Source organism: Ursus americanus, chromosome 2, assembly GCF_024610735.1.
Source record: "Ursus americanus isolate L20-20 chromosome 2, mUrsAme1.1.p, whole genome shotgun sequence".
NCBI classification, from domain to species: Eukaryota; Metazoa; Chordata; class Mammalia; order Carnivora; family Ursidae; genus Ursus; species Ursus americanus.
The window spans coordinates 39,888,134-39,915,450 of NC_142128.1; the positions used below are offsets into that span (position 1 = coordinate 39,888,134).

The following is a 27,317-nucleotide window of genomic DNA, read 5'->3' on the forward strand; positions in this document are numbered from 1 at the left end:
CCACCCCCGAAGACAGCAGGGAGGTGGCGGTCTCTGGAGCGCGGAGGGCTGCCTGTCAGGCCCACCGAGAAGCGCCCTGCACGTGGCTGGACCGAGGGGGCCGCTGCAGCCAGGCTCCACCCTCGCAGCCAGGACCGGCACCAGCCATGGAGGCCGCAGACAGAGGGGTCTGCGCAGCAGCACCGGGCCCACCCCGCCACGCCACCCCCGCCTGCCACTTGGCCAGCCACAACCAGAGGCTTTCATGGATATAAAACGCAGCCTGGCAATCAGAGCTGAATTACGTTTACTGTACAAAGAAAAGAAAACCGTCCAAAACGAGCCCAGGAATGGTGTGTCAGACAGCAGCGAAACGGTAGTGTTGATAAAGTGAACGTAGGACTGTCCACGTCCTCAAAACAAAGTCTGTGACTGGGTTCAAAGTCCAAAGAAGCCCCCCCCTCCCCCGCAGGCAAAGACAGGATGGGTGTGGCCTCCCCTGCCTGACCCTGCTGAGGCCAGGCCTGTTGGGGACCCCAGGTGCCCACCCCGAGCAGGCCACGCCCCCGCCCTGCCTCCCACACACACGCAGGGAGAGTCCCAGAGCCCAGGGCGGGGCCGTGAGGAGGGGGTAGAGCTGAGCACCAGTGAGACCGTGCCCGTCGTCAAGCAGCGGCAGGAGGGGGCCAGGCCTCCGGCTCAGGGCTGGCTGGTGGCTTCCCCAGGAGAGGCTCAAGGTCCACGTCTGGGACCGGTCCAGGCAGCATCACTAAGAGATGCGTCTGAACGGTTTTGGCGGCGTGCAACCATGAGGGCGACACCAGAAGGAGCAGGGGTGACACCAGAAGGAGCAGGGGTCACACCCGAGTCCGGCGAACAGAAGCTGGTGAGAACAGGGTCCAGGTGCCCGAGACAAGCAGGCGGGTCGGGGTACACCTGCAGAGCACCCCGCAGCCCCACGGAGTGTCTCCTGCATCTCTTCCTCAGAGATGGGAATGTCACGGGGTCCCACCCTACCCCCTCTGGGGAACCGAGCCCTCGCCCCCAGCCCTGAGCCCATCCGAGACTCCCAAGATGTTGTCTAGGAAGGCTGGCGGGAGCCCAGGAAGCTGCGGCCACACCACGCAGACCGCCGGGGGCCACGGCTGCCACCCAGCCATCTCAGGGCGCCCACCGACCCCTGTGTCCACAAAGGCTGGCGGAGGCAGCCATAGGCCTGAGCGCACTGCCCACCCCTGGCCCCTGCACAACCCACCCACCACATGAAGTGTCCACGAATTCAAAGCTTGAAGGCCTGACCGGGATTCCTCCCCATCTTTGCCTCAAATCCCCTCCCTCTCCAAATGTCCCAAAGCCTGACCCCACCGCTGACAGGGGCTCAGCATGTGACTGCGTCGAGGCTGCCCTGCCTGTCCTTTAAAAATGTACAAAACGGTGAACATCTTCCATATAAATAAGAAAGGGAGCCAGGCCTCCCGGGTCCTCAGAGATAGCCCCCTTGAGGCTGGGGCCAGGCCGAGCCGTCACCTGGGTGTTTCCCAACCGCACCGCACTCTGGGGTCCCAGGCTTGCTCCCCGAGACCCCTGCAGCTCTCTCCGGTCCCACGGAACTTGTCTGGCTGAGACCACTGCCTGCACCGTGCACCCCCATGCTTCCCAGGAGGCGGCATGGCCAAAGCCTTCCCTGCACACGGCGCCAGGCCCAGCACCCGGCCAGAAACATTCCCGCAGCATAAGCCCTCCCAGAGTGCACTGGACAGGGTGGCGCCCAGCCTGCCCGCTAGGAGATCTTGCAGTTGCTCCTTGAGCAGTTCTGGGGCGGGCTCTGGGGAGGGCGGATGGACTTGGACCTCTTGAGGCTGTTGCCCTTGTTGCTGCTGCCACCTGCCCCGCTGGCCAGCGAGTAGGAGCGCCCGTGCATCATGACGGCGTTCATGCCGTTGGCCATTGAGAAGGACTTGAGATGGCTCTTGATGGTGACGGGCAGTGGGAGCTTGTCGATGAGGTGCACAGGGGTGCAGGAGACGATGGCCCGACAGCAGAGGTCCTGCAGGCTGAACACTACAGACGGGGTCAGACCGTGGGGGGGGGGGGAAGGAGAGGTCAGACCATGGGGAGTGGAGAGGACTGCCAAGCCCTCAGGGTTCCCCTACCCTGGACGCCCACCACTCCACCCCAGCTGCCAGTGTCCTGGGAGCTCTGCTCTGGGGCCTGGCAGGAGACGGAAGCTTCCAGCCACCCTGGCCCTTCTGGCAGCTCTGGTGGGATGGGGCTCAGGTTGAGGGACAGGGAAGCACACAGCCAGGACCTTTATGGGTCAGCTCTAGGACGGGAGGCTTAGAAGCCACTCCCTTTTTACTCTGGGGCAAAGTCCACAGCACTGCCTCCCAGCACAGAGGTGCAGACAGGGCATCCTGCCCGGTCCCCTCCTGGAACACCAGGACCCCACACAGAACTAGCTTAGCCAGCGTAGCCGCCAAGGTGTCAGGGAAGCAGCAGAGGAGACCTAGCTTTCCCTGCAACCCGGAAGGCAGGCCCGAGCGGGCTGCCGGAGGCCCAGTCTGTTTCCGTTTTTGGTGGCAGCCCCTTACCTCGGTTGGGCCTCCAAATCTTCTCCATGCCATGCCTCATGAGCACGATGCGGGACAGCTCGGTGAAGGACTCGATGACATTGAAGTTGCACAGCGGGCTGACCTCAAAGAAGGTCATGCCATTCTTCTCTGCGTAGGCGCGCGCCTGCTCTGTTGGAACTTGCCGCTTGAAGGCCAGGTGCAGCCGGTTCCCAACCAGGATCCGGGGGACCCCCGGCGCATGCTTGAGGGGGCACAGGACTCAGCAGAGGCACAAACGTGGGACACCCCCCCTCTTGGCACTGTGTCCCAGGCTCCAAAGCAGGCAGGGCCCTCACTGTCCATTCCGGCCATCGAGGGCTCTGGGGACACAGAGCCGGGGCCATGGGGGGGCAGCAAACAGGACCTCCAAGGCTTCCTGCTGGGCATGGGAGGGCACACACCTGGAAAGGGTGACCCTGAAGGGTGATCTGTGGTGCACACCTACCTCATCGATCTCCTTGATCCACCGGTCGATGCCGTCAAAGGACCAGCGGTTGGTGATGTCATAGACGAGGAGGATCCCCTGCGAGGGAGACATGGGGGTTGAGAGGCCAGGGGCCACCTGGATGGAAGGGGTCCTGTTCCGGGCACAGTGCCCAGTGCGACCAAGCACTGCTCCCTCCCAGCACAGGTGGGGCCAGGGACACTCGGCTCCAGCCACATGGCTTTCGAGTAGATCGTATGGGTCACTTAACACATGGCAACGTGGGAAATACATGGCTCTGAGACTCTGTCACGTGTCCGAGGTGCACACAGTCTGGGCAGCTCTGGGTCCATCTCCTCACTGAGGCCAGGCCTGTGTGGCCCGGATGCCCTCTGTGTGGGGTGATGGCAACGGGGGATCTCGTGGGCTCAATGCAGTCCTCTCCCTAACTTGGGGACGTGGCTGGGACAACTGGCATTTTTTTCAACTCTTTGTTCCAAACACACTGTAAGCATTAACCACCTGTGATCCTTTAAAAATCACTCAGGTAAGACAGGCGGTGTATGCCCGTCTACAGGGTCTGGCAGGCCCTGCGGACAAGCCTGGCAGGCGGCCAGCGGCCCGGTCCGCAACACTCTGTCCGACGGTGTGCTGGCTCTGCCTGGGGCGCCCGGGGGCTGAGCGGAGGGGGCTCTGTGCTCCAACCCAAACTTACAGAGCAGGACACCAGTCATTCCAGCAGGCCCCCACCAGCCGGGCAGAAGATTCGCTACCGGGACTTTCCTGCCACATCCCTCAGAGACCAATTAGTAGCAGCTCAGCTCTGGGCTGTCTGCACCAGTGTGGCTCTCCCATCCTCCCTGCCCTAGATATCTCAGGGACCTGTCACATGCCTCAGAAAGGTGACCACCGAGCAGGTGCGGCGGCGGACCCCTGCCTGTCTCTGCCCCCACGCGCCAGGCTGAAGCAGGCTCAGGACCCACCCCGTCCTGTCCCCCCAAGGCTCTGTTCACCTGTGTCTCTGTCACACACAAGGACAATGAAGCTGAGATAAAAAAAACAGGGCATCGCCCTCCATCTCAAAATGAGCCTTTCCCCTCAAAACTGTCCTTCCAATTCTGCAAGACTAAAGGGTAGCCCCTAAGTCTTGTAAGTGCAAAGGCCAAAATCCCACCGTCTGGCCGGAAAGCCTCAAGCAGAGCCACGCACAGCCACCTGCCGATTGGGGAGGGACATTCGCTGGGGAGGAAGAGCCAGGCCTGGAGGGAGAGCCTTCGCGACAGATGGGCACAGACCCACGTGACGTCAAGGGCTAAGACAGCAGTTTTGGGAGCACTGGAGTGTAAGAGTGGACAGGACCCGTGAGAAGCTGGGTGTGAACGCTGCTGTCTGGGGCACAGGGAACAAAGCCTCCAGCTGGTGTGCAGTGAGAGCCATGCCGCTGACCCTCCAAGCTGGGAATGCCCCTTCTAGAAACAAGCAAGGGTGTTCCCGTCAGAACTATGCCTGCACGTGCAGTCCCAGGACTGAGGAGTACGTGAAGCTACAGACACAGCACGGCGATGACCCACCCAGAAGTGCACGTGGGCACGCGGCAGACTGGGAGATACCAACACACAACAACTCACAGAGCAAGTCTCCGTGCACAGCCACATGCTGGAAGGCTGGGCAGGGACTCACGTGAGGCTGACGCACTCAAGCCAGTGGGCGGAGGCTCTTTTCTTGGGCTCAGGCGTCAGCCGCGGGGGAATCCCAAAGGCCGACGACCACCGCCCTTCTGGGGCTGCCCCAGTCTGGTGTTTGACAGAGGACCCCACACACACCCATCACAGGGAGGAAGGACACACAGTGGGTCACACTGTGCTGTGGGCAGCAGGGACTGAAAACGATCATGGACGTGGCAGAGAAGGACAGGTGGGATGAAGCACAGGCAGGAGAGCGGAGAAACTAAGGCAAGTTCTTCATGACCGCAATACCCCAGGGGCTCCAGGGTCAGCTGTGAGGTCCAAAGGAGGAGGAGCAAATACATTCTCACTGCGTTCTATTTCTGTAACCAATGGAAGTCATACGTGCTCAGACTTTTTAAAGGAGTGGGTATTCCAGGGTAGAAACAGAATGCCTCCCATTCCTCCAGGAATAACTGGTTACTGTCTTATTCCGGACATAGGGTCATGGTGCACGCTGCCCGGCCCCCACCCAGGACCCCTGCCCCACAAGCAGCCAGCAGCCACGCCAGGCACATCAGGTAGGGCCGCTGTTGGCGCTCAGGTCATGTCACCGAATTTTACCACCAACACCTGTGAAGAGCCCCGAGCACTGGAAGATAAAATCCCTACACGTGGAACTGCAGAGCCCAGGGGGTGGTGCCCTTATTCTAACAAGGTTATTTCTACTGGTTTAGGAGAGCACATACGTGTGCGGGGGGGCAGGGAGGGGCAGAGGGAGAGAATCTCCAGCAGGCTCTGTGCTGAGCGTGGGGCTCGATCCCACGACCCTGAGATCACGACCGGAGCTGAAACCAAGAGTTGGACGCTCCACTAATTGAGCCCCCCAAGCGCCCCAAGGTTATTGATTCTGAGCTACAGCCTCTCCCCCAGAAGAGGCACAGGTTTTAAATAAGAACAGTTTGATGAGTTTGGACAAACGAACATAGCTGTGCCACCACCACCCCAACCGAGGATCACAGGTGCCTTTCTCACGGATCTAACTTTTGCACAGGTAATGCATTTTGTATTGTAAAGTTCCCAAGGATCAAAAAGGTTCCAGTGAAGGTGTCTGCCTATGCCCCCACAGGGAGCACTGAAAATGGGGAACAGCTATCAAACAGCTCCTGGCCCACATGCCCACCCACCTGGGCAGTGACAGGTGGCATGCTGGGGCCCCCATCAGCACTCACTCTATGGTAACTGTGAGCCCTGGACCATTTTCCACAGGAAACCCCTTTCCATGGAAATGAACTGAATCCTCTCTAACCAGAGCAGTGCCTAGCCGTGCTCCGCCAGGGCTAATCCAGCTGACCCCAAAGCCTCCACGAAACACAACCTCCCCTGCCCCCAGCTCCCTCCTTACACTGAGCCCAGGGGACCCCAGCGAGCGGTGCCAACCTCCCAGGACAGGAGTGGCCACCTCAGACCCCAGCAACAGCAAACACGGGCCATGGAAAGAAAGCACTCATGGCAAGAGCCCCAAGACAGCACTGCTGTGGGGCAGGTGAGTGCAGCCAGCGGCTGGCCAGGGGCTTCTGTGACCCGGGCCCTTAGGGACCTGCAAGGCCTCTCTCTGGTCTTAAGTGAGGGTAGGAGAGTGACCGGAAACACAAAACTCAAGTAGAGGCCCCACTATCCTGGGTTCCGTCTGCTGCAAAACCAGGGGGGTGCCACCCTGCAGATGCCCTGCACCTGTTCACTGCCACCGCCAGACGGGGATGGGGGCAGGACAGGGGCCTGCTGCCACCCACCCAGGCCTGAGATCGACCACGGGCTCCTGTAGACCCAGAACTGGCAAAGCAAAAGCACAGCCGATCCACAGCTGGCCGGGCCGGATGCTCTGGAGAACACAGGCATGCTAACGCTACTCGCTTCCCCAAAACGGATCACCCGGCAAACGTGCAGGCTGGTTCCGTGCTTCCTTTCGTGGTCCTCAGGTGGCTGCTCAGAAATGCGTGTCTGTGGCCTGTCCCATGCCGACACTCAGAGCAGACCGGGCAGCTGAGGCCAGGGGCCCACTATTATCACACGCAAGGGAGCCAGCCCCAGCTCTTCAGTTTTCCTTTGATTACAAAAGTCATGTGTTTATCGTAGCAAAACTAGGAGATACTCAAACGCAAAAGGAGCACCACAGAGCTCACCCGTAACCCCACGGTGCGGGGACAACGAACACCACCATTCACAACGTCCCATCTTGTGTGCATATAATCACGCATGCAGTCCCTTCTGTAAATAAGAAGGGCCCGCGGACCATGTGCCTGAGCTCTCCCCACGCTCTCCTGAAGGGCACTGGGGGCAGCAGGGAGTTCCCGCTACTTATCCTCACCCCGGTGCTGACAAATGCCCCAAAGCTGCACCCCACGCCCCGAGGTCTGTCTTTCGTCACAGAGGATCCGCTGCTCCCTGTGTAACTGCCAGTTACACACCACCTCTGCAGGGTGCCCCTGACACAGGGGCGAGGGCGGGGAGCCTGTGCACAGGTGACATCACCAAGCTAGCGGCTGCACGAGCATGGCTCACACCTCTGTGCCCAGCCTGGGGGTCCTCCACCCCAGCCTCAGCAGAGAGCAGACGAAGACCCCTTCAGGGTCTTCCTCCCTCTCCACACGCTGGAGAGGCTCCCACTCAGGAAGGCCCTGGAGGAAGGGCTGGGTTGGGTGTTCCTGTCAACACCTACTCCGACTCAGTCTGACTCTGTCACAGACCAAACTTCCCTCTGGCTTTCCAGGTGCCATAGAGCAGAAAGAGCGGCACAGGTGTGGGGGAAGGGGTTGATGGGCATTCCTCACTGCTCACAAAATACATGCCCGTGGGGCTCCTCCCGGGCCCCAGCGAGCCCCCCCGGAGCCCGCAACCCACACAGCTAGGGGCCCTGCCTGCAGTGCCTAGCAGGTCTGACATCAGGGGTCTCCTCGGCAACTCCAAAAGCCTGGGGGGGCGGGGAGGCACGGGCTGCCCTGTGGCACAGACAAGACTGGTCTTGCGTCCAGACCGCTCAAAGCTGACACCGCAGTGAGAGTCAAGAGCAGATCTGTGCACGCAGCTACTGTCCCTTCTCTTTCCAGCCTCCAACCACACTCAGATCCAGTCGGCACGCAAGCGTGCTGGGGGAAACCCAGAGGACGCAGACAGAAATGAGCAGGTGCCCACACCTCTCTGAGGACCCGCGGCAGCCCCTTCCCTGGAGGCTCCAAGGCTCAGGCTCCACCATCCTAGTCAGGGATCCAGGTCAGCCCACCCCGGAGCCCCCAGCCCTGAGACGGTCCTGGGAGGCAGGGAAGTCTCCTCTTCTTCCCGGGGAACTGGGTGGCCGAGTGGCGTCTCCGAGGGTCTCGGCACCCCTCCTCTGGCACCTCCGACAGCAGGAGCCAGGAGAGCCGATGGGCACAGAGGGCACCGTAGCTTAGACTCCTAGTGGAAGCCTGGTGTTCAGATGTCAAACTTGGCTTAGGAAGAATCACGCACGTGGGGTCTGACAGCACAGCAGTGGGAGGTCATCCTGGAGAGTGGCCCGGGCACGGTTGCTGGCCTTACCTGCGCGCCCCTGGAGTAGGACCTGAAGATGGTGCAGAACCTGCCTTGGCCTGAGGTGTCCCTGAAACACAGGGGGGTCGGGGGACACAGCCCATGGGACCCCAGCATGCACAGCATGACCCCTGTGAGGTGCCGACCCCCCGCCCCCTCCCACTCCACAGCTCACCCTGGGAGACGACCTCCATGAGCCTGTGTGCCTTGGAACCTTGCCCTGGTGGGCTGGAGAACCCCATTCCCGTGGGGGTTCTCACCACCCGCTGAGGGTCTGAAAAATGCCCCTTCATGCGCAGCCCCGTGAAGAGCAAGGGCAGAGGGGCCATGGTCACGGTGGCAAGGAGTGTTCACGGGCCAAAGGGAGCTGGGCTCTAGTAGATGAACAGCCCAGACTTCTGGTTTCTACATCACAGGGACACGGTCTGTGCACACGGCTGTTCCAGGGAGTGTCAACAGGACGCCGTCCCGTCTGAGGACCCCTGACTCGCTTCGGGCCCCGCGCCATGACACTGAGGTGCCGCAGCCCCTGCCCTGGGCACCTCGTCCCGCAGGGCCTGACTCACCAGAGCTCCAGCTTGACCCGCCGTCCATCCAGCAGGATGGTGGTCGTCTTATAGTCGATTCCTGGAAGGAAGCAGAGGGCAGCTGCAGGCGACGTGTGCGGACAGGCCCACCATGACCCACCTCGCCAGGGCCGAGGGCCGTGCCACCCCCACCCAGAGCCTTCCTGTGGCTCCAGCCCAAGCAACCCGAGCTGGCCATCCCGGTGTCGCCCCAAGAGCCTGTGCTGGGTGCTGACAGCCACGGGGCGGAGGGAGGGAGGCTCGTCTTGGTGCTGACCTATTTCACCTGGGTCCCGACATCGACCTCCCAGAGGCTAAGCGTGTCTGCGTTCTAGGGTTCACCATAGCCCCCAGGAACTGATGAGCGGAGCGTGCTGGCAGCATGATGAAGGGTCAAGTAACCTCTAAAATGCCATCTCTCTGGAGAGCTCTCTGCAGACCCACGTCTGCCCTAGCTTCAGTTTTTATTTACTCTTTCATGGGACACAGTCAGTCCGAGAGAAGTTCGTAGGAACAGGGACACTCAGCTTACACATAACATCTTCAAGTGGTCTGTGGGCCATCCAGAAACTTCCCACAAGCTATGTCTTCCATCCTCCATTCCTAAGTCTTAAAAATCTCGCCAGTTTCTTTACTTTTTATAACACTTGCTCCAAGAGGGCTTGAAAATGGGCTTTTTTTTAAGGTTTATTTTTTATTTTTATTTTAAGATTTTATCTCTTTAATTGAGAGAGTGAGAGAGCGTCAGCGGGCGGAGGGACAGGGGGAGGGAGACAGAATCTCAGAGTCTGTGCTGAGTGTGGAGCCTGACACAGGGCTCGATCTCACAACCCTGAGATCATGATCTGAGCAGAAACCAAGAGTCGGATGCTCAACTGACTGAACCACCCAGGCATCCTGTTTTTTTAAGATTTTATTTATTTATTTGACAGAGAGACAGAGAGAGAGGAAGGGAGCCCTAGTGGGGGAGAGGGGCAGAGGGAAAAGCAGACTCCTCACTGAGCTGAGAGCCCAACGAGGGGCTCGATCCCAGGACCCCAGGATTATGACCCGAGCTGAAGACAGATGCTTAACTGACTGAGCCACCCAGGTGGTGCCCTGCCCCATTCTTTTTTCTAAAGCAATCTCTACACTCAACATGGGGCTCAAACCCACAGCCCTGAGATCAAGAGTCACACGCCCCCCCAACGGGCATTTTTAATGCAGGTGTCATTCACACACCATGTCGTGTGCACATGGCACTCCCCCCACCCTGGCACCGGGGCCTCTACCCTCGATGTCCTTCTGCCTGGCCAACTCCCCACTGCGCGTGAAAACCTGGCTCCCATGCATCAAAGGACATTAACAGAATGAAAATGGAACCACCAAAACAGGAGAAAATACTTGTAAATCACATATGTGATAAGAGACTGATATCCACAGGGGCGCCTGGGTGGCGCAGTCGTTAGGCGTCTGCCTTCGGCTCGGGGAGTGATCCCGGAGTCCTGGGATCGAGCCCACATCAGGCTCCTCCGCTGGGAGCCTGCTTCTTCCTCTCCCACTCCCCCTGCTGTGTTCCCTCTCTCGCTGGCTGTCTCTCTCTGACAAATAAATGGATAAAATCTTAAAAAAAAAAAAAAAAGAGAGAGAGAGAGATTGATATCCACAATACAGAAAGAAATGCTACAACTCAATAACAAAAAACAACCCAATTAAAAAATGGGCAAAAGACTCGAACAGACATTTCTCCAAAGAGGATATACAAATGACCAATACGCACACAGACAGGTGCTCAACCCCACTCATCATCAGGGAAACGCAAATCAAACTGCAACGAGATGCCACTGCACACCGTTTAGATGGTTATTATATAAAGGTGCTGGCGAGGGTGTGGAGAAGCCAGAGCCCGCGTGCACCGCGGTGGGGGTGGCGAAGGGTGCAGGCACATGGAAAACAGTCTGGAGGCTCCTCAAAAAAGCAAACACAGAATTACTATGTGACGCAGAAATCCCACTTCTGGGTTTACAACCAAAGAAGTGAAAGCAAGGAATCAACTACGGATGTATTTGCACACCCACACCCACAGCAGCACTATTCACAACAACCAGAAGCGGGACGCAGCTCGTGTGTCCATCGGCAGACGAAGGGTAAAGTGTGGTCTGTCATGCAGCGGACCCCTATCCAGCCTTAACGGGGAGCACACGCCAGCACGTGCCGCGCCAGGGGTGGGCCTTGAGGACACGGCGCTCAGGCAGAGAAGCCTGTCTCAGGAAGACAAACACGCAGGATTCTACTTCTCGAGGCCCCTCGCGCAGTCAGATCCCTGGAGACAGCAGGGAGATGGAGGTCACGGGGGCCGGGGGCAGGCGGGGAGTCAGCGTTTCACGGGGACGGAGCTTCAGTTTGGGAAGGTGGACAGCGGTCGTGGTCCCACAACAGCGCGAATGTGCTTAAGGCCCCTGAGATGTGCACCCGACAGTGGTGACGGGGGCAGACTTTCTATTATGTGTGTTTTACCACAATTAAAAGAAAAGGGAGAGAAGACTCTCTTGCACGTATTCTCAAGTGAAAGAAACACTCCTCGGGAAGAAGCAAACTCAGGCCTGTCCCCACCGTCTTTCCTCTGCACCCGCCCTTCCCCCCACCCCCCAACTCTTGTCCGCTCCAGGACCCGAGGTCCTGGCTGGGAGCTCCTGTAATTCTGTCAAACAGGAAGCACAGATCTGGCCCAGCACTTGCCTCCTTTTGGTCCTGGCTCCACTGCTCCCGTGAGACGGAAATGGTGGTGACCAGAAAGGCTGTGGATGTGGACACCCACGGTCTGGGCAACATCTCCTCTAGGTGGCTGATTGGCCCAGGAGGCTCTGGAGGCTCTGGCCTAGGGGATGGGACACTCCCCAGGACCTCTCCAAGGCTCCCCACGAAAAGGGCAGCCAGGCTGCCAAGTCACATGGAGGTGACTCCCAAGGCCCCGCTGGGAGCAGCAGGGAGGAGGGCGTGCCCAGGAAAGGCCGAGGAGACGGGGTGCTGCGGGATGCCTCACTGGTCCGTCCGTCTGCCCACGCATCCCGACAGCGCTCTGACTTTCGTCTGCAGGCTCCACTCTCCAGCGGCTACGGTAAATCCCCTGCCAAGCACACAGGAGGCAGATGAGCCCTCGGAGCCAGGAGCTGTACCGAGGAGGGGGGCTGCTCTGCTTCCAGCCTCTCCTGCTCTGCAGCCCACCCGGCTGGGTCCAAGGTCTCCCCGGAGCACAGGGTTCTCAGGGAAGGCCGCAGAGGAGAGCTCAGAAGCGGCAGGGAGCCATGTCCCCCCACAGCCTGGTCAGGAGCCCCAAGCTCCCATGGAAGGCTGAGCAGCCCATGTGAGGGGACTGAGGGAAGTGCACAGCAGGGCCCAGCTGTGGACAGCCTGGCAGCCGGCCGAGAGCTCCCAACAGGGCGGAGAGCCCCAGGCTGACAGGTTTATGTGGGCACCAAAATTCCAAATATATCCTTTATGCCTACCCTGCCCCTCATCCCCACCTCCCAAATCTGGACAAAAACGTAGAGTGTACTTTAGAAAGTCTTAGGAAATATAGACCAACAAGTCCAGAGAGAGAGGCATGCCTGTAGGAAAGCCGACTCTCCCCCCATAAACAAGGAAGCACGTCCACCAAACGTCACTGCTCCATCGGCTCTGACAAGTCTTGGGTCTCAAGATCTGTTGCTGCAGAGCTGCAGTCACCCTCCCCCGCCCCACCCCGACAGTCCATCAACATCGAGCACCCCTGTGAAAAACTGTCGGCGACACCGAACATCATGGACAGCATGGGCACGACCACAGAAGGGTCAGCTGGTGGAAGCTCGGATGACCACCTGGGGGCCCGACGCACAAGGTGACAGGAGCAGCTCATACTGGGTGACCAAGTCTCAGGGCCCAGGAGTGGGAACACTCTCTGAACAGACACAGGGCACCACGAGGCCAGCGGCGGCCAGCGGCAGCTGACCAGAGCCCAGGTGCCGTTCTGATCCCTGATCCTTCTCATGAGACCTTTTTTCCTCGGAGAGCTTGTGAAGCGTGTTGTCTGCCCAGTGTTCCGGGGGGTCTTCGTCCCTGTCTGTGCAGGCGCCCGGGGCCCTTTCGGCGGCTGCAGCTCTGCCCTCCACCACTCAGCCGATGTGTCCCACATCCTGGTCACACCGTGTTCTCTCATCTCTGCGCTTCTGTTCTGTGTTCTGGGAGCTGTCCTCAACTTTACCGTTCTCCTCTGATGTGTTAGAAAGTTCTGCTCTTTCTACCTTAATTTCTAAATGCTCCTTGCGGCCCTCGGAGCGCTCTTCTCGAGTAACAGCCTGCTCCTTGTTGTTGGACGCAGCACCTCTCTGCGTCTCAGGCAGTGCCACTAGACTGCGGGGTGCTCAGGTGTTTTTCCTCACACCACCCCTCCCAGACCCCAAGAAGCCGCAGCAAGTTCAGGTGACTCTGCTCCAGTGGGGCTCACCATGGAGCTGCCAGGCACCTCAGGCTGTATGGCGGCCCCTCATCTTGGACTGGGGGCTGTTCCTGCCAAAAGCCGGCAGCTGCTTCTGGGCAGCCTGGGAGCACGACCTGAGCAGCAGCGGCAGGCTGGCCGGGGCCCTCCACCGCACCCACTTCTCCCAGGGAGCAGACCTCCCGTGTCCCTGCTCAGCCTTCGCCCTCGCTTCTGTCCCAGAGGGGGCGGGGGCACGGGGTCCCTGCTGGCGCCTCACAGCCCGGCTTCAGGCCCCTGCGCTTAGTCCCCGCAGCGGTCCCTGCGTCCCACACAGTCAGCCTCCCTCACCTGATGGAGCCACGGTTCCTAAGAACGTCTTTTCTAGTGTGTTACTGGGTTTCTCAAGGGAGTGGCAACTCACTCGACACAAATTACTGTTCAGGTTTCCACTCTACACCAGGCACTGCTTCGGGAACCAAGGGGCTAGTGTCACTGCCAGCTGTCCCACACCTGCATCCAGACCAGAAGCTACAGAGGGTCCCTGTGAGGGGACACGTGCTGTTGTCACAGATTCAGGAGACAGGCCAGACACCCCAGGTGAACTGCCGTGCACGCAACCCACAGAGTAGTCCTGAGTCCCACCAACAGCCCTCAGCCGGCAGGTATCTGTCCAGGTGAAGCACCCGCGGACCTCGCTCTGCACAAAGACCCGTCCTGCACCAGGCGCGAGCCCCGCACGCCACACTTGGCAGGGTGCCACCACCGCATGAATCACAGGTACCGTGTTGGTTCAGAATTTCACCAAAAGTTCTTCACCATTTTGGGAAAAAAAATCCCCTCCCCCCTAGAAACATGCACCAGGTACACGTCTCCTTGTCACCTTGTCGGCGTCTAGCACGACCGTACCCATGCACAGACGCTTTAGGACCCACTGTCGCAGACACACTGTATGTCCCCGTGTGTGTTTTAGCTGCGCACGCAGATCTCTGCGCACAGACGGCACGGAGGACCTGCGAATGGAACTCACTGCTTCAGCACAGGGAATGCTGCAAAGTGCTGGTCCCAGAGGGCCTGACACGCCTGAGGACAGCACCTGCCGACAGTGCCCGGACGCCACGTCCCGGCACCACAGCCCAGGCAGGGAGCCGACCCCAGGAGAACACCGACGGAGGCTGGAGGAACAGGAACGCTGTAATTACGGGCTGCTGGCTGGTGTTCTTCAAAGAGATGGGTCAGAGACAGGAGGTGGAGGAGGAGAGAATGGTACAGAAAAGGTCATTTACGTTTCAACTTTCTGGAATGCCTGTTTTTGGTAGTCACCCCCTTCCTGGTGGTTTGAGGGGCGTTCACCGAGGCACCCCTCTTGCTTGCAGAGACCCGCTTCAGCAGGACCCGAGAGCAGAGCTGCAGCACGCACAGGAGGAAGGCTAGGCACTGCCCTCCATCTCCCCTGGCCTCTCACGGTTGGGAGCGGTGGGCCTGTCAAAGATGACCTGGTGCAACGGCCACTCTGCTGGCCGGAGTGCAGGTGTGGTGGTGTCCCCTCAGGGGTCAGCAGACGGACAGGCTAGGAGTCACACTCCTCTCTGCTCCCTCCTTCAGAGCTTCACCAGGGCGCACACGCCTGTCAGCACAGCCTCAGGACCACCGATCTCCAAGAAAACCCACTGTCACTAGGAATGACATGGTGCTCGGAGGGGGCGGGGGCGGACACAAAGAGGAGCCAGATAGCTTCAGCTGTCTGCCCGGTCAGCTTGATTTGGTGTGTAAATCGAGACTGTCGGGCCAGTTTTCCACTGTTCAGAATGAAGACCACTGCACACAACCTGGCTGACCTCTGTGCCTGGGGGGGCTCCGTCGGTGAAGCGTCTGCCTTCGGCTCAGGTCGTGATTCCAGGTCCTGGGACCGAGTCCCAAATTGGACTCCCTGCTCAGCAGGAAGCCTGCTTCTCCCTCTGAGGCTCCCCTGCCCTCTGTGCGCCTGCGCGCACTCTCTCTAATTAATAAATAAAATCTTTAAAAAAAGAAAAAAAGGGTTCTTTCTGTTCCAGCCCACACTGGACTGCAGCCCGAGAGAGACCCGGAGGCCTTGTGAGGACCCAGCTATGCTGTGACTGGGTTTCTGACGCGCAGAAACTTCTGGTAAGTGGGTGCAGCTTTAAGCCCCTTAGTTTGTGGTCATTTCCTCGTTGCCTCTGGGCTGCTGTGCCAAAATACCATCAAGTGGCGGTTTACAAACAACAGAGGCTGACTGCTCACGGCTCTGGAGGCTGGAAGTGGGAGACAAGGTGCCCGCAGAGTCGGTGCACGGTGACGGCCTGCTTCCTGGCTCACCCACGGCAGGAGGGGCCAGGCAGCTCTCTGGGTCTCTTTGACAAGGGCATTGATCCCATTCCCGAGGCTCCACCTTCGTGACTAAGTCACCTCCCCAAGGCCCCACCCCTGACCATCACCTGGGGGGGTCAGGTGTGAAGATGTGAATCCTGGCAGACATAAACATTCAGGCTAAAGCAAGAAGACACACCAGAAGTATCCACCAGAAATGCGCAAACACACTCCTCCGACCCGTCGCCAAAAAGCTACCCAAACCAAAACAACACAAAGAACGTTTCATGACGGTGTGGTGGGCACAATAACGCCCCCAACCCGCCCCTGGAGATGTCCTCCCCCTAATCTCCGGAATCTGTCAACACGCATCCTGCAAGCTGAAGAGACCTTGCAGGTGTGACTGGGGCGATGGGCCTTGAGAGGGAGAGGGTCCTGGCTTATCTGGGTGGGCCTGAGCTCATCAGGAATCCTTAAAGATGGGGACTCTTTCCTCGCTGAGTCAAAGACGAGATGGAAGGAGGAGAGACTCAAAACCTGGAAGGGCCTGACCGGGCTTTGAAGACAGAAAAGGGAAGGTGGATGAGGCATGTGGGTGGTCTCTAGAAGCTGGGGCGGCCCCGGTTCACAGCCAGCAGAGACACGGGGGGCCTGCGAAGGCCGAGAGCCGGCAGAAAGGAGTGCCCAACCTCTCGTAACTGTAAGAGCATGTGTAAGATAACGTGTTACTGCAGGAACAGGGAAGGAGGCCGCCGTGGGAAAGGAACGGGAGGCTATCTACCGCAGCGCTAGTAACAGACTGTACAAAGTAGAGCCCGCCCACTGGGGGTGGTTAAGCAACAGAAGGTGACCCCTAGGACAGGAGGCTGTCCTAAAGAAACAGGATAAAAAGAAAGTGAACCCAACTCTCACCCGCCGCCCCTTGGGACAGTTCGAAAACTGCGTGGTGGTACCCGCTAAGCCCGGACACACCCTAAACTCGGCACCCCCGCTCCTCGGTGTACCTCCCTCCTCGGCGTATCCCCGCTCCTCAGCGTACCCCCCACAGAAACACACACATACAGGCACCAAACACAAGTATGAGAATTTTCGTAGGAACGCTATTCAGGAAAGACCCAAACGTGGAAACTTTCCAGAAGCCCACGTGCAGAACAGATAAGGCATTGCAGCCGCACAGACGGAGAGCTACCCAGCACCCAGGAGGGAGCCATGAACACACAACCACACAATCACACAGCCGCACAGGACGGAAAACGGAGTGTGTGTAACTCCACTTCCAGGAAAACTCGAGAAACACAAATTAGCCTGGAACAGAAACACCAGCGGCTGCCAAGTCTGGGAGCAGACAGACCGGTCTGCTAGGAGCATGGGGGCTGAGGGTGGAGGTGGTTTCTCCGGTGTGCACACCCGTCAACACTCTCGGAACTGCAAACTTTAAATGGATCTGGGCTCTCGGCACTCAAAATATACTCAAAAGAGCTGATTAAAAAGAAAACTAGGCAGGGGCGCCTGGGTGGCTCAGTCGGAGAAGCGTCTGCCTTCGGCTCAGATCATGACCCCAGGGTCCTGGGATCAAGTCCCGCATCAGGCTCCCTGCTCAGCGGGGAGCCTGCTTCTCCCTCTTCCCCTCCCCCTCCCCTTGCTTGCAATCGCTCACTCTTTCTCAAATAAATGAATCTTAAAAAAAAAAAAAAGAAAAGACAGAAAAAGGCTGACAACATCAAACATTGGCCTAGATGTAAAGCAACTGGAACGCACATCCTGCTGGTGGGAATTCTGAAGGACAGAGGGCTTCAGAACACAGCTGGGCAATTTCGCACGAACTAAGCGCGCGCGCGCGCGCACACACACACGGCCCAGCCACCCCACTGCTAGAGGCACATGCACACAAGGACTTGTGAGTTAGGAATGTGTCTTCATGCCACTAAATCATACACCCACAAATGGTCAACATAACATGCATATTTACCAGAAAACTAATTTTTTTTTCAAGTTTTATTTATTTAAGTCATCTCCACACCCAACATGGGGCTCAAACTCACGACGCTGAGATAAAGAGTCGCACGTTCCTCTGACTGAGCCGGCCAGGGGCTCCCACAAAAATAAAATTATTAAAAAACTTTGAAGATTTGTACAAGAATGTTCATACCAGCATTCTTCACAATAGCCCAAATCGGGAAACGGCCAGTGACCAGAACCACACTGACAGGTGAATGCATAAACAAACTGGGGTATTTGTGTGCAAAGGGATGCTACCTGGGAACAGACAGATGGTAATGGTGCGTGCCCCACGTGAATGAGTCTCACACACATCCTGCCAAGTGACACACACCACCAGCACGAGAGACCATCTTGCAGGACTCCATTACAGGAAGTGCTGGAGAGGCAAAAGTAACCTTAGAGTGACAGGAAGCAGGCCCGTGGGGGCTGGGGGCTGAGGGCCGGACTTCCAAGAGCCATGACAGAACTTTTAGGGGGAAATGGAAACAATCCACATCCTGATTAAGGCAGTGGTCATTGAGGTATGCGCCTGTCAAAACTCATTGAACTCTACACTCACCATATGTAAATTATATCTCAATAAAACTCATTTAAAAAAAGTAAACCCACAGGATATTGACCCGCACGGCGTTTACATCGATAGGTCTTTTAACCATGGGGGGTCTGAATACAGATGGGAGCTGGATGCGAACACCTGTCCCCTAGCATGCTGAGCGCACAGACGTGGTGGGAAGAAGGAGGCTCCACGAGCTCCCATCCTTCTCCAGGCCAGGATCTGCCCCCACAGGTACACGTAAGTCTGTCGCTGAGGAAAGAAGAGGGGGGCCGCCTGCTGAAGGACGGAAAAGGAAGCAGAAGTTACCTCATAAATTTCAAAATGCCTTTCTACATACACTAGCATGCTGGGTTTCAGGAGGAGCTCTGGGGCAGTTTGTGGACAGGTCTCCTTAATAAACCAGACCAGACCAGAGCAAAAGCTCTCATGAAAAGCAGGCCCACTCTGCGTACAACCCTTGGCAAAATACACAACCCTTAACATAAAAAAAAAAACACAAAAATTACTCATAACCCCAAAATTCAGAGATACCCACTGTTAATGTGTGCCTCACTGCCCGATGCTTTCATGTCACACACACTTGTACACGATGTTGTTAGACTCTGCCTGCTTAACAAGGTATCAGAGCCTTCCTCGTGTCATCGGACACTCACTATTCCTCCAAACCACTGTTTTTAACGGCTATATAATATCCCACCCTATGAATATACCGTATTTCCCTTCTAGACCCTTGGGGGTTTCAGGTTTTCATTTCTATTATTAAAAAAGAAAAGAGAAAGAGAAAAAGATAAAGAACCCTTGACTGTCTTTCGTCGTGTCCCCTATTATCCCGGGAAAGACACCTACCTAATTCCTCAGGCTCTGGGTAGTACGCGGTGCTGACCCCCTTGCAGCACGACCCACTCCCACACACTCTTCGTGCTGGGCGTCCCCAGATTTACTCCGTCACGCACTTACAGGTGAACATTCCACCCCAAAAGTTAAACATCTTTCCGTCTATTTTTCATTAGAATCCCCTCTCTGGGGGCGCCTGGGTGGCTCAGTCATTAAGCGTCTGCCTTTGGCTCAGGGAGTGATCCCAGAGTCCTGGGATGGAGCCCCGCATCAGGCTTCTCGGCTGGGAGCCTGCTTCTTCCTCTCCCACTCCCCCTGCTTGTGTTCCCTCTCTCGCTGGCTGTCTCTCTGTCAAATAAATAAATAAAATCTTAAAAAAGAAAAAAAAAAAAGAATCCCCTCTCTGAGGACTCTGTGTGTGGCCGTGGCCCACTGACAAAATGAGGAAAATCCTCCTAAAAATGATAACGACCACCAAGCTGTCCTCACTCACCGAGGGATCTAGTCACTGCTGGACCCAAATCAAATCACTGCCAGCCCCACGGACCGAGACAGCTGCGTGTGTGAAGGTGCCCAGGACCTCTGGCTCCCACGGGAGACCCAGGTCAGACGAGTGCAGCGGCTTCCGCAGGCTGATGAGGGGCCTGAAATCTGTGCTCAGGGACAAAGCTCCTCCCTGTCCAAGCCGCACCCACAGGAAAACCAGACTCAGCTCCTGATAGCTTCCAGCCAACATCAGACCCAGGAAGGATGAGACCACCCTGTGAGAGGTCATGACGTTCCTGCAGTCACTCAAGGCTGTGCAAAGGGTTTCAAGTCTGGATAATATCACTTAACCCACTAGCCATCCTCACAGACCTGATTACCAGGCACTCACCCTATCCTGGCTGCCCGGGAAGGTGCAGACTGGCAACAGCCCAGCTTGCAACCACAGAAACTACTAGATGATGCGCAGGCCCGTCTCCATCACAGCACTGCTACGGATCTGGGAGGCAGAGCACTTTGTTCGGACCCACCCAGGTGGCTTCCTGGGCTCATGGACGTGTGTTTATCACCTGGCCAAGATCCCTGTCCAGGGCCCAGGGCCCACATTAACTCACATGCCCAGAGATCTGCCACCTGGATGTCTGTACTCTGACACTTCTCAAAATCGGTGAAGTCCCTGCCTGCTTCCAGGATTCAGGCCTTCTTCCATTCTCTGTTCTTGCTCGGGATGCTGGCCTCCTGACACCAGGCCCTCTGCACTCCTTCTTAGTTAGACCTCTTAACCTTCCCTCCCTCCTCACAATCCTGAAGTCCTGTCTTTCCAAGCACCACCCCCCATCCCGCACAAATCACGCCCCCCTCATGCATTCCAGCCAAAGGGCCAAACCCCTCTGCTCCGTAAACACCAAGCACCTTGAAGGGCCAAAGCTCGTCCAGTTGTGTCCTTGGGTCCCTTCCACACCCACTGGTGCCAAGTTTACCTGGCCACCTCTGTCCCCCTGTCCCTCCCCCACCCTCTGAAGGACGCATGCCCACAGTCAACGAGGCACTCAGTACTCCAGTCTTGGCGGAAGAAAACCACACACTGTGGACATGAGACGTAGCCGGTCATTACCAGGCCTACAGCAGCACAACCACAGCGAGCAAACCTCGTTACACCTACTGCTCACTTGTATTTACTCTCATTCCCGAAGGATTTAAGGGGCCCACGTCCCCCCCCCAAGGGTGACCCCCATACACCCAGTGCTCCCAGTCTCCCACTCAGCCTCCTTCCCCTGCGTGCCCAGGGCAACAAACCCAGCCCCATGGGCCACCTTGCTTCAAACCAGGGCGCTGGGCATGGAGACCTTACCCAACTCTCTCCGAATGGCGGATGGCAACACGCTGACCCATGCGGCCCCAGACTCCACAACACCCACACCAGGTGCTGCCCACTCCCCAGGCCTGGCTACAGCTCCACCGTCTGCCTCCTCTTCGCCATCCTCCCTGGCCACGGACCCCAGACCAGGTACCATTCAGATACAACAGGAGGTGAAAGACCCTTCCCACCGACTTCCTTGGCTCCCTGTTGGGGTCTCCTTCCTGAAACACACTTCTGTTTACTTCCTCAACCAAGCCACACTCTTGCTGATGGGAATGTGACACAGCAATGTCCCGGTGACAGCACAGCCCTGCAAGAGAGGCCAGCTCTGCACTGCCGTGTGCCGGCCCCTGAGGCTTGTGTTCTCTTACCTGCCTAAGCTGATTCAAACCGCTCAAAGTGGGAGAAAAACTTAAAATTTAAACTATTCTACCTACTTACCTTAGGACAACCTAGGCAAGGAAGGCCATGCCAGCTCAAATGACCAACCAGCCTCATTAGCTTCCTCTGAAGCCCATTCCCAAGGCTGCGCCTCCCCACCTGCCACCCTGCCAGGGTGGGGTAGCTGATCTTTACCCCCCACACACAGCAGGTGAGTGCCTCTGGCAAAGGGGAGCTAGGAATCCCAGCCCTGCACAGATAGGTGTATATGTGGCACTTTGTGGCCTTCTGGAAACTTCTCTGGAAACTGGTGGTTTGCTGCCCTGGTTAGCAGCTGACCCTGGGAGCTGTCGGGGCTCTGCTCTGCTGGTCTCGGCCAGGACTGAGGCTGGCAGGGCTGGAACAGCTCAGTGAAGGGAGAACAAATAGGCCTCAGTGACTGTCCCAGGCCCCAGAACAGAGGGAGGAGGCAGCCCCAGGACCAGGGAGGGTCTGTGGTGAGAAGAGGGTCACCCCTCCCAAGCAGCACCAGGTGCCCAGCAGCCAGACTCTGACTGAGAAAGCCGGGAGAAAAGCGTCAACCAGGACCTCAGTGACCAGCTGCCCAGGCCCAGGGGAATGGGGTCGGCAGCCGGTGCCTGGGGAGACAATGGGTGCCAGGCCCTGCGCTGCCTATGGCAGCTGCACTCTCAGCTTGCCTGAGCCTCGGCTCCTCATCTGCCGAATGGGAGGATGACGGTGCCTCCGCCCGGGTGGGAAGAGCACCGGGGGAGCCCACGCTGTGACCATGCTGGGCACACAATATACTCCGGGCCAACGCCCCTCTTTGGAACCTGGCATCTGACAGAAGAAAGGCAAATCCCAGTAAATCGCCCAGAAAAATGGGCAGAGTGCAGACACAGCACCAACCACACACAGAGAAAGAGAAGGGACGACGAAGGGTTGTGCGGTGAGCCAGTGGCCAACACCGGGTTTCCGGCAACACCGAGACGCTGCTCACGGGCTGCTCTTCATTGAGGACGCACACCAGTTAACGCCTCCTGGGCACACCTCTCACACCAGCACTGGGGACAAAGGAGCGGTGAGACCCACAGGCATGCTGTCAAGAGCGCCATCCGCACTCAGGAGAACAGCGTGCTGGGGCACCTAGAGACGCAGCCTCTCCTTGGTTGGCACTGAGGAGAGAGAACAACCTCCAGCCAAGTGAGAAGACATGCTCAGAACCGTCCAGTGACAAACCGTGGAGTTGGGGGACATGGTGAGCTCCAGCCAGCCATCGCCTGCTGCAGTGGGCTGCACCCACACTCTGGAGTGCCCCCCCCGGGGCACGGCAGGCATTGTTTGGTCCCACGAACGCCAAGAGCCAGCAGGCGCCACACACGCGCAGCACACCTCATGCTTGCCTGGCTTCGTCCACACCCGGCACGAACACCGTGCTCCTCCTACCTTCCCAGCCCCCGGTCCGCGGCTCAAAGTACACTCAGCAGCTCCCACCAACACTGACCCCCAGAGGAGCAGGGAGAGAGGGATGGATTTGTGTCCACTCTTGGTGGGCACCCAGGTGCAGAGCACGTAGCCGCCCTACATGTTCACTCCCCTCAGAAAAGTGGGGACAGGCCGGCGCACCGTAGTAGGGCACTTCCCGGGCTTGTGGGCGTACCAGCATGCTGCCTTGGGGCCCAGCCACCCAGTGCAGACTCAGACCTGGGGGTGCACAGGAGCACAAGCTGCTCACAGAGCACCAGCACCTCCTTCCTGCCGGCTCTCACGACCACGACTCCTTGACACGCATGCTCTGGAGTAACTGCCCCGCGGACGGCCCACGTAGAACCCTAGGCAAAGTGTTCTGCGGTCTCCCCGAGAGAGCAGATGCCTCCTCTGAAACCACTGTTGTTCATTCAGACGAGAAAGAACTCAGACCTCCTGGAAGGAAGGGTTCCAGGTCTACAGAGACCTAGGAACACAGCACAGGTGAGCATTACCAGACACCCAGGGCCTGCTGCAGGCTTCCGGGGCGGGGGGGCCACACTGTCACATACGGCTGTCACTGATTCAGGTCCCAGCACTAGAAAAGGCCATTTTGATGACTCACGTGTTTGCAAAGCACTCATGTACCTATCTGAAGAACGAGCTAGACAAGACTTCAATGCAGGTAAGTAATCAGGTTGGCCCAAGGAAAGGAGTTTGATTCCACGTCCTTCACCAAGTGGGGATTTCCCTGCCATGGGTCATCTGCTCCTGCTGAGAGGAACCATGCAAGTTTAGGCAGAAAACAAGCCTGGGAACACGCTGAGGGCTTTTAACAATGAAGAGTGAAAAGAAACACATGCATATCCTTTGTAAGAGAATCAGAGATTTAAAAATTCCTGAACGTTGTTAACTCCTACAAAGAACAAATCCACATGATGGGGAACCCTGAGAGCCCGCTGCTCCAGAGCTTCCCAAACCCTCCAGAGTCTCCCTCGGGAAGCCTTCAGAGGAGCAGAAACAAGTACGCTCACACCTACCAACTGCCCCTCCCGCTGCCCCCTCAATACAGAGCCCCAGTCACACCACCACTCCTCATGTTGCGCACGTCTTAACCTCAAGGACCCTCAACACAGGCTGGCACTTTGCCTTTTCCACTCGATGCTGGGGGCGATGGGAGGGACCTGGGAGTGCTCCTTTCCTCACCACTCCTGGCAGATGGCCCTCGCACTGGACCAGCTCACTGTGAGTCTCTGACAGGTCACCATGTTCTATTCAATACCGCCCTAGTTCAGTCAACATGTCACAGGAACTGTGGAACCACATGGCCCGACAGAGTGCACAGGAGGTGGGTCCCACCTCTCCAACCAGGGGCTCTGTGTACCCTGAGAGCTCGCGCACCCAACTGGAGTACCTGACGGTGAGGCTGAGCTGACCCTCAGATGCACGGATCAATAACATTCCAGGAAACCACTGCTGCCCTGGACGAGGCCCAGCCTTCTCACACTCTTCTAAACACGCACCACCAGCCTCCCAGGAATGGGGCTGCAGGAAGCAGTGCTACCACTGGAAAAGCAACTCGACCACTCAGTGACTCTGAAAGGATACCTCTGCCATCACTGAAACCGATGAAGGGGCCCCCAGTGGAGCCTCAGCTAAAGAAAAATCCAGGCCCCCCCCCTTTCTTGCCCATCGAGCCATCTCCTCTAAGGTGGGGCTGAGAGCATATGCTTTAGGAGGGGGCACCGTGTAAATCCAGCACAGCTGCCTACGGCTGAAGCCGTTCCAGCAGGAAGGGCATTTTGCCAGTGCAGGTGATCCAACAACCTTGACAAGTCCTAAAATGAAAGGGTCGGAGAAGTGGCGTCCACACACTGTCAGCGGCCTATAGGCAACAACTTAGCCAACAGCAAACGCTCAGAGCCAGTCAGACAGGACTGACAAGAGTCCAAGAAACAAAGTAACAAAGGGTGTGGAGAACAAAGACCTGAAGAAGTAAAATTAGATGAAGGTCCTTGCAAAGACTGGATGCTGACATGCTATCAGCAGATTTCCTGGTTCCCCTCAAAAAAACCTCCGTGTGGCCTGGAACAGGGCCCCCACCACAGAGGAGGTACTGACCACACTGATCCCTGAGCACGTTAGCTGTTTTGTCGTCGTCGTTGTTTTTTAGGTGAAAGATGTAAACTGACGGGAGCTGAGACGGGTGCTGGTGATGTGTACTAGCTGTCTACTTTCACCACGCAACAGAAAATGGAGGGGTGGGCATCTCCTCCCAGCACAAGGTGTCGGTTCCCTGAGCACTGAGTAACCGTCTCAGGGGGACAGCCTGCCTCCGAGGAGCCCCCTGCGCACACACACGCCACACGGTCAGGGAAAACCCTGGCGGTACCTGGCACACCTGGCCTGCACAGAACCCGCAGCGGTGCGGCCCCCACCGCCGGATGCTCCCCTCAGATACACCCTTCCCTGGCCCCGGAACATCCCACTTCCACGCACCCTCTAGGGGTGCTGTCCCTCCGGGGCTGGGATGGCGGTGCCCACTGCCACCACGCTGCTCTGCTCTGACGGACCCAGAGGCCCACCCCCAAGCCATTCGCCTCGCCAAGGCCTCCGGCGGACCTGGCCAGCGCCAGACGGACTGCGAGCTCGGAGCCGGCGGCCCACCCCCAGCCCAACACACACCCCGGGGCTCGGGCCGAGCAAGAACGCGCGCTGCGAACTGCCACTGGCCTGCTGGCTGCACGGGGTGCGGGTGCGCCCCCGCCGCCCTTACCGTTGCTGTAGGCGTACGGGGACTCGGCCGCGCCGTCCTGCAGGCTCTCCAGGATCTCGCCCTTGCCCACGTCGCTGTCGCCCACCAGCAGGAACTTGAGCAGGTAGTCGTAGCTCTTGACCGGGCTGCCCTGCGTCCCCATCCTCTCACGCGCGCGCGGGCCGCGCCCGCATGCCCACGGCGCCCGCCGCGGGAGCAGGGCGGGGAGGAGGCCTCGGACCGACCTGCGGGCCCGGGGCGCGGGTGAGCGGGGCCGGCCGCCCAGGCCCGGGCTGGCGGCGAGGGCCAGACCCCGCCCGCGCCACAGCCCGCCCGCACCTGCGTCCTCGTCGCCGCCGCCGCCCGCCCGCCTCACCTCAGCACCGCCGCCGCCCCGCAGCTTCCCGCACGGCGCCGCGCAGCCCCGCCGCCCCGCCCCCGGCCCGAGCGCCGCCATTGGCTGTCCCCCGCCCGCCCAGGCCCATTGGCCCGTGCGCACGCCCGTCACGACCGCCCGCCTCCCACCGTTTCCCACACTCCAACGTTAAGCCTCCGACCGCCCCGCCTCCACGCCGTCGCCATTGGTGGCCCGCCGCCTCTTTCCTGTGGCTATTGGTCTGTACGCACGTCCGTCACGACTGCCCGCCCCCCACTCAGCTTTGGGAGGGGGCAGATTGTGGCCGCCTCGCCTAATCGCCGTCGCCATTGGCCACTCGCCTCCGGGTTTCTCGGAACCGCTGGTCCGCCTGCACGTCCGTCAGCACCTCTACCGCTCCCTCCGCTCCCCTCAGAGTACCCGGAGTCACCAGCCACCCTGCCCTCTGCCCCAACACCTCGGGCCCTCGCCCGCCCCCTCCCCGTCGCCATTGGCCACCGCTGCCGATCGTCCCAGAGCCACTGGTCCGCCCGCACGTCGATCACGGCCCCTCTAAGCCCGCCCCACTCGCCCCGTGCTTCCCGCCCCTTTCCCTACACGTTCACCAATCAGGAGCTTGGGACTTCAGGTTGTTTGCATACGCCCCCTTCCCGCGGGCGGGAGCAGGATGGTGGCGGTCCCCGGGCTGAGGTGGCGCAGCTGGGTCCCGGAGGACGAAAGTCCCTAGCAAGCTGCGGCCACTGCTCCCTCATAGACCCCTGCGAAAGTGGCGAGGCCCCCTGTAACTGCGCTCTCGGGAGCCGCCCTCCCCGAGGTGGGGCGGGACCGGGTGTGGCGGGCCGGGGCCGACCAATCAGCGCTCGGAGAGGCCCGGGGAGGCGGGACTTCCGCTCCCGGGGGGCTGGCGCCGCAGGGGCAACGCTCGAGGTGGTTCCGGTAGCGGCCGGGGGCGGGGCGAGCCGCCGACTGGCCTGGGGGCCCCTAGTTTGCGGCGAGCGGTCGCCAAGACACAACGTTCTCGAGCGTCGGCGGCGCCATGGACGGAGGGCTGCACGGGCTCTGCCCCCAGGGGCTCGCGGCAGGAGACACGCGGCCCCCGGCTCAGAGCAGGTCGGGCGGCGTGGGCGTCCGGGCGGGGGTCACTCCGCGGTGGTTTACAGTATGAATGGGCAAAGAAGCATGAAGAGCCCGTGAACACGTGTGAAGACGCACTTCACTCTGCAGAATACTGTTTGCACCACCAGATGAGCAGCCTCGCTTGCGGGCCAGCCCCTGGGGAACAGCCCGCTCGGAGGGCGGCGGGACAGGCTGGTCATTTCTCCTGGTCCGCTGGTTGGGAGCTGTTGGGTCAGCCAGGTCCGTGCAGTCCCATAGGGACGCGAGAAGAGAAGAACGCAGATGACGGCATAGCAGAGCCAGGATGATTTCAGTATTGACGCTTCTAAAAATATCCGCCCATTTTACTAAAGGTTTCAGGTATAAAGAAACACGATGCGCGCCTAGGAAGAGGTCTGGAGTAGGCTCACCAG

The 27,317-nt window shown here is 58.8% G+C and overlaps 1 protein-coding gene across 2 annotated transcripts; it reads right to left on the reverse strand.

Annotated features, from left to right (window-relative positions):
* Positions 1-269: 269 nt before the first annotated feature.
* Positions 270-26,215, reverse strand: RAB40C (RAB40C, member RAS oncogene family). 2 transcript variants are annotated; one of them, XM_045783858.2, is made up of 7 exons: positions 26,130-26,215; positions 25,434-25,657; positions 8,813-8,873; positions 8,256-8,316; positions 3,037-3,114; positions 2,571-2,793; positions 270-2,040 (listed from the first exon to the last, which is right to left on the reverse strand). In XM_045783858.2, exons 2-7 carry the CDS (start codon positions 25,573-25,575, stop codon positions 1,760-1,762), a joined length of 846 nt encoding a protein of 281 aa, XP_045639814.1. In that variant the 5' UTR covers positions 25,576-25,657; positions 26,130-26,215; the 3' UTR covers positions 270-1,759. The 2 variants fall into 2 exon arrangements, with proteins under 2 accessions (XP_045639814.1, XP_045639815.1); XM_045783859.2 differs by lacking the exon at positions 26,130-26,215 and adding an exon at positions 25,789-25,866.
* Positions 26,216-27,317: the final 1,102 nt, after the last annotated feature.

Excerpts from the sequence above, each read along its gene's own strand:
- RAB40C (XM_045783858.2), bottom strand. The coding sequence starts at position 25,575 with ATGGGGACGCAGGGCAGCCCGGTCAAGAGCTACGACTACCTGCTCAAG. Across the intron at positions 8,317-8,812 it reads CGGGTCAAGCTGGAGCTCTG|GGACACCTCAGGCCAAGGCA; the intron begins GTGAGTCAGGCC and ends CCTGTGTTTCAG. Across the intron at positions 2,041-2,570 it reads GATTTGGAGGCCCAACCGAG|TGTTCAGCCTGCAGGACCTC; the intron begins GTAAGGGGCTGC and ends CCCCGTCTGTAG.